The 5,979-nt window shown below is 54.9% G+C and overlaps 1 protein-coding gene across 1 annotated transcript in view; it reads left to right on the top strand.

The window, feature by feature from the left end:
• Positions 1 to 923: 923 nt before the first annotated feature.
• LOC132813925 (caveolin-3-like) overlaps positions 924 to 5,979 on the top strand; it is a 16,909-nt gene continuing 11,853 nt past the window's right edge. Inside the window, exon 1 of the mRNA XM_060823307.1 lies at positions 924 to 1,119. Within this exon, the coding sequence (XP_060679290.1) occupies positions 1,021 to 1,119 (99 nt within the window). The 5' untranslated portion in view covers positions 924 to 1,020. The remainder of the gene's footprint in view (positions 1,120 to 5,979) is intronic.

Genomic DNA, 5,979 nt, shown 5'->3' with positions numbered 1-5,979 from the left:
CTCTCCTTGACCCCTTCCTCTCTTTGATTCCTCCCTCCCTCTCTTTGATCCTTCTATCTCTTCCTGACCCCTCCTCCTGTGATCTCCCCTTTTTCTAAACCCCCTTCATTGCAAATACTCCTCTTTGTACCCTGTGTCTCTGATTCCCCTCTCTCTGAGCATTACTCCTTTCCCACTCTGTTGTCTAGCTCTCTCTGATGCCTTTCGCTCTCTCTCTCTTTCTGTCTCTCTCTCTCTCTGTCTCTCACTCTCTCTTTATCTCTCTATCTGTCTCTCTCTATCTCTCTGTCTGTCTCTTTCTCTCTCTCTCTGTCACACTCTCTCTGTCTCTCACTCTCTCTCTATCTCTGCCTGTCTCTCTCTCTCTCTCTGTCTCTCTATGTCTCTGTCACTCTCTCTCAGATCAGTCTCTCTCTCTCTGTCTCTCTATCTCTCTGTCACTCTCTGTCTCTCACTCTCTCTCCATCTCTATCTGTCTCTCTCTCTCTCTGTCTCTATCTCTCTGACACTCTGTCTCTCACTCTCTCTCCATCTCTGTCTGTCTCTCTCTCTCTGTCTCTCTATCTCTCTGTCACTCTCTATCTCTCTGTCACTCTCTGTCTCTCTCTGTCTCTCTATCTCTCTGTCACTCTCACTCTCTCTCCATCTCTGTCTGTCTGTCTCTCTCTGTCTCTCTATCTCTCTGTCACTCTCTATCTCTCTGTCTCTCTCTGTCTCTCTATCTCTCTGTCACTCCCTCTCTCTCTCTCTCAGATCTGTCTGTCTGTCTCTCTCTCTCTCCCCCCTCTGCTCGCTCCACCATTGATCATATTACAAACATTTCAGGACTGTTGGCAGGGTTAACAACGGGGCGGGGAGCGAGATCCAATTTATCCAGCGTCCACACCTCCCCCCCTCCACCCACCACCCCAGGGGATCAGCTGTGTCAAAGTCCAGCGGGTCCTGACTTTGCTCCCTCCCAACTCTGAGCGGGGAGAAAGGGATCGAGGGGAGGCGGGTGGGTATAAGCAACTGGCCACTATGGCTGAGACCAGGGAAAGCCGTCAATTTGACCAACTCAACAAGGAGATCGATTTGGTGAACAGAGACCCCAAACAGCTCAGTGATGGAATTGTCAAAGTAAGTTCCCAGGACCTGGACTAATCCTGGAACTGGCCAGCTCTATATTTAGAGTTGGATATGCCCAGGGTTACCGGGATCTTGTCTTATTCAACCGCGGAACGTGCTGGCTACAACCCCCTCTGTTGAGAAGGTGGGGGTGAGTCACCTCCTTCAACTGCTGTAGTTCTCCCCCACCAACCAATATGGTGTGGGGACACAGTGCCCCATTAAGGAGGGAGGTCCAGGATTCAGACCCTGAAGGATTGACCCATATCATTCCAAGTTGAGAAGGTGTGCGTGTGTTTGTGTGTAGTGTGAGTGCGTGTGGTATGTGCACGCGTGCATGTGTGTGCACGCGCATGTGTCTGTGTGTGTGATATGTGCGTGCATGTGTGTTCGTGCGTGCATGTGTGTTTGTGTGCGTGTAGTGTGTGAGTGTGGTGTGAGCGCATGTGTGTTTATGTGTGGTGTGTGCGTGTGGACTTGGAGGGGAACTAGTAGGGAGTGATGTTCCCTTGTATCTGCTGCTCCTTGTCCTTCCAGATGGAAGTGGCCGTGGGTTTGGAAGGAGTTGCCTGAGGATGGGTTTCTGCAGTGTGTCTTGTAGATGGTACTCACCGCTGCTACTGAGTGGGGGAGGGAGGGAGGGAATGTTTGTGGATGTGGGGCCCATCAAGTGAGGGGCTGCTCTGTCTCTGGACGGTATCGAGCTTAGCTAGTGTTGTCGGAGCTGCCCCCGTCCCGGGCGAGTGGGGAGTATTCCCTCCCCCTCCCTGACTCGTGCCTTGTCGATGGTGGGACAGGGCTTTGGGGGGAGAGTCAGGAGGGGAGTTACTCGCTGCAGGATTCCCAGCCTGGTCTTGGGGCCGCTGTATTGATATGGGGCTGGGTCCGGTTCAGTTTCTGGTCAACAGTAACCTCCAGGATGTTGATAGTGAGGGGGAGGGAGGATTCAGTGATGGTAACGCCATTGAACGTCAAGGGGGCGATGGTTAGATTCTCTCTCTTGTTGGAGACGGTAACCCCCAGGATGTTGATAGTGGGGGGGAGGGGGATTCAGTGATGGTAACGCCATTGAACGTCAAGGGGGTGATGGTTAGATTCTCTCTCTTGTTGGAGACGGTAACCCCCAGGATGTTGATAGTGGAGGGGAGGGGGATTCAGTGATGGTAACGCCATTGAACATCAAGGGGGTGATGGTTAGATTCTCTCTCTTGTTGGAGACGGTAACCCCCAGGATGTTGATAGTGGGGGAGGGGGAATTCAGTGACGGTAACGCCATTGAACATCAAGGTTAGATTCTCTCTCCTGTTGGCAATGCCCATGGCCTGGTCCCTGGGGGGGCTGAATGTTCCCTGCCCCTCGCCAGTCCAAGCCTGGGTATTGTCCAGATCTTGCTGCGTTTGGACCTGGACTGCTTCAGTATCTGAGAGAGGGGGGCAATGGTGCTGGGTGTTGTATAACCATTGGGGAATACCTGACCTCTGACCCTTCAGTGGATGGAAGGTCATGGATGAAGCAGCAGAAGATGATTGGTGCCAAGGACACTCCCCTGAGGGACTCCCACAGAGACGTCCTCGAGTTGTGGGGACTGACCCTCCAACAACCACGACCTGTGTGCCAGGTATGACTCCAACCAGCAGAGAGTTCCCAATTCTGTATCTAACCCCCTGTCCCTGGGAGTGGGGGGACAGTGTAGAGGGAGCTTTACTCTGTATCTAACCCCCTGTCCCTGGGAGTGGGGGACAGTGTAGAGGTAGCTTTACTCTGTATCTAACCCCCTGTCCCTGGGAGTGGGGGACAGTGTAGAGGGAGCTTTACTCTGTATCTAACCCCCTGTCCCTGGGAGTGGGGGGACAGTGTAGAGGGAGCTTTACTCTGTATCTAACCCCCTGTCCCTGGGAGTGGGGGACAGTGTAGAGGTAGCTTTACTCTGTATCTAACCCCCTGTCCCTGGGAGTGGGGGGACGGTGTAGAGGGAGCTTTACTCTGTATCTAACCCCCTGTCCCTGGGAGTGGGGGACAGTGTAGAGGGAGCTTTACTCTGTCTCTAACGCCCTGTCCCTGGGAGTGGGGGGACAGTGTACAGTGAGCTTTACTCTGTATCTAACCCCCTGTCCCTGGGAGTGGGGGACAGTGTAGAGGTAGCTTTACTCTGTATCTAACCCCCTGTCCCTGGAGTGGGGGACAGTGTAGAGGGAGCTTTACTCTGTATCTAACCCCCCTGTCCCTGGGAGTGTGGGGACGGTGTAGAGGGAGCTTTACTCTGTATCTAACCCCATGTCCCTGGGAGTGGGGGACAGTGTAGAGGGAGCTTTACTCTGTCTCTAACCCCCTGTCCCTGGGAGTGGGGGGACGGTGTAGAGGGAGCTTTACTCTGTCTCTAACCCTCTGTCCCTGGGAGTGGGGGACAGTGTAGAGGCAGCTTTACTCTGTATCTAACCCCCTGTCCCTGGGAGCGGGGGACAGTGTACAGGGAGCTTTACTCTGTATCTAACCCCCTGTCCCTGGGAGCGGGGGACAGTGTACAGGGAGCTTTACTCTGTATCTAACCCTCTGTCCCTGGGAGTGGGGGGACGGTGTAGAGGCAGCTTTACTCTGTATCTGACCCCCTGTCCCTGGGAGTGGGGGACAGTGTAGAGGGAGCTTTACTCTGTCTCTAACTGTCTGTCCCTGGGAGTGGGGGACAGTGTGCAGGGAGCTTTACTCGGTATCTAACCCACTGTCCCTGGGAGTGGGGGAGAGTGTAGAGGGAGCTTTACTCTGTATCTAACCCCCTGTCCCTGGGAGCGGGGGACAGTGTACAGGGAGCCTTACTCTGTATCTAACCCCCTGTCCCTGGGAGTGGGGGGACGGTGTAGGGGGAGCTTTACTCTGTCTCTAACCCTCTGTCCCTGGGAGTGGGGGACAGTGTAGAGGGAGCTTTACTCTGTATCTAACCCCCTGTCCCTGGGAGTGGGGGACAGTGTACAGGGAGCTTTACTCTGTATCTAACCCCCTGTCCCTGGGAGTGGGGGACAGTGTAGAGGGAGCTTTACTTTGTATCTAACCTCCTGTCCCTGGGAGTGGGGGACGGTGTAGAGGGAGCTTTACTCTGTATCTAACCCCCTGTCCCTGGGAGTGGGGGATGGTGTAGAAGGAGCTTTACTCTGTAACTAACCTCCTGTCCCTGGGAGTGGAGGAAAGTGTAGAGGGAGCTTTACCCTGTATCTGAACCCCTGTCCCTGGGAGTGGGGGACAGTGTAGAGGGAGCTTTACTCTGTATCTAACCCCTTGTCCCTGGAGGTGGCGGAGGTTGTAGAGGGAGCTTTACTCTGTATCTAACCCCCTGTCCCTGGGAGTGGGGGACAGTGTGGAGGGAGCTTTACTCTGTATCTAACCCCTTGTCCCTGGGAGTGGGCGGACGGTGTAGAGGGAGCTTTACTCTGTATCTAGCCCCCTGTTCCTGGGAGTGGGGGACAGTGTAGAGGGAGCTTTACTCTGTATCTAACCCCCTGTCCCTGGGAGTGGGGGACAGTGTAGAGGGAGCTTTACTCTGTATCTAACCCCCCTGTCCCTGGGAGTGTGGGGACGGTGTAGAGGAGCTTTACTCTGTATCTAACCCCCTGTCCCTGGGAGTGGGGGACAGTGTAGAGGGAGCTTTACTCTGTCTCTAACCCCCTGTCCCTGGGAGTGGGGGACAGTGTAGAGGGAGCTTTACTCTGTATCTAACCCCCTGTCCCTGGGAGTGGGGGATGGTGTAGAGGGAGCTTTACTCTGTCTCTAACCCCCTGTCCCTGGGAGTGGAGGACAGTGTAGAGCGAGCTTTACTCTGTCTCTAACCCCCTGTCCCTGGGAGTGGGGTACGGTGTAGAGGGAGCTTTACTCTGTATCTAACCCCCTGTCCCTGGGAGTGGGGGACAGTGTAGAGGAGCTTTACTCTGTATCTAACCCCCTGTCCCTGGGAGTGGAGGACAGTGTAGAGGGAGCTTTACTCTGTCTCTAACCCCCTGTCCCTGGGAGTGGGGGACAGTGTAGAGGGAGCTTTACTCTGTATCTAACCCCCTGTCCCTGGGAGTGGGGGACAGTGTAGAGGGAGGTTTACTCTGTATCTAACCCCCTGTCCCTGGGAGTGGGGGACAGTGTAGAGGGAGCTTTACTCTGTCTCTAACCCCCTGTCCCTGGGAGTGGGGGACAGTGTAGAGGGAGCTTTACTCTGTATCTAACCCCCTGTCCCTGGGAGTGGGGGATGGTGTAGAGGGAGCTTTACTCTGTCTCTAACCCCCTGTCCCTGGGAGTGGAGGACAGTGTAGAGCGAGCTTTACTCTGTCTCTAACCCCCTGTCCCTGGGAGTGGGGTACGGTGTAGAGGGAGCTTTACTCTGTATCTAACCCCCTGTCCCTGGGAGCGGGGGACAGTGTAGAGGGAGCTTTACTCTGTATCTAACCCCCTGTCCCTGGGAGCGGGGGACAGTGTACAGGGAGCTTTACTCTGTATCTAACCCCCTGTCCCTGGGAGTGGGGGACAGTGTACAGGGAGCTTTACTCTGTATCTAACCCTCTGTCCCTGGGAGTGGGGGACAGTGTAGAGGCAGCTTTACTCTGTCTCTAACTCTCTGTCCCTGGGAGTGGGGGACAGTGTGCAGGGAGCTTTACTCTGTATCTAACCCCCTGTCCCTGGGAGTGGGGGAGAGTGTAGAGGGAGCTTTACTCTGTATCTAACCCCCTGTCCCTGGGAGCGGGGGACAGTGTACAGGGAGCCTTACTCTGTATCTAACCCCCTGTCCCTGGGAGTGGGGGGACGGTGTAGGGGGAGCTTTACTCTGTCTCTAACCCTCTGTCCCTGGGAGTGGGGGACAGTGTAGAGGGAGCTTTACTCTGTATCTAACCCCCTGTCCCT

Source organism: Hemiscyllium ocellatum, unplaced genomic scaffold (assembly GCF_020745735.1).
Source record: "Hemiscyllium ocellatum isolate sHemOce1 unplaced genomic scaffold, sHemOce1.pat.X.cur. scaffold_543_pat_ctg1, whole genome shotgun sequence".
Taxonomy (NCBI): domain Eukaryota; kingdom Metazoa; phylum Chordata; class Chondrichthyes; order Orectolobiformes; family Hemiscylliidae; genus Hemiscyllium; species Hemiscyllium ocellatum.
This window is presented reverse-complemented; position numbering and strand designations above follow the sequence as displayed.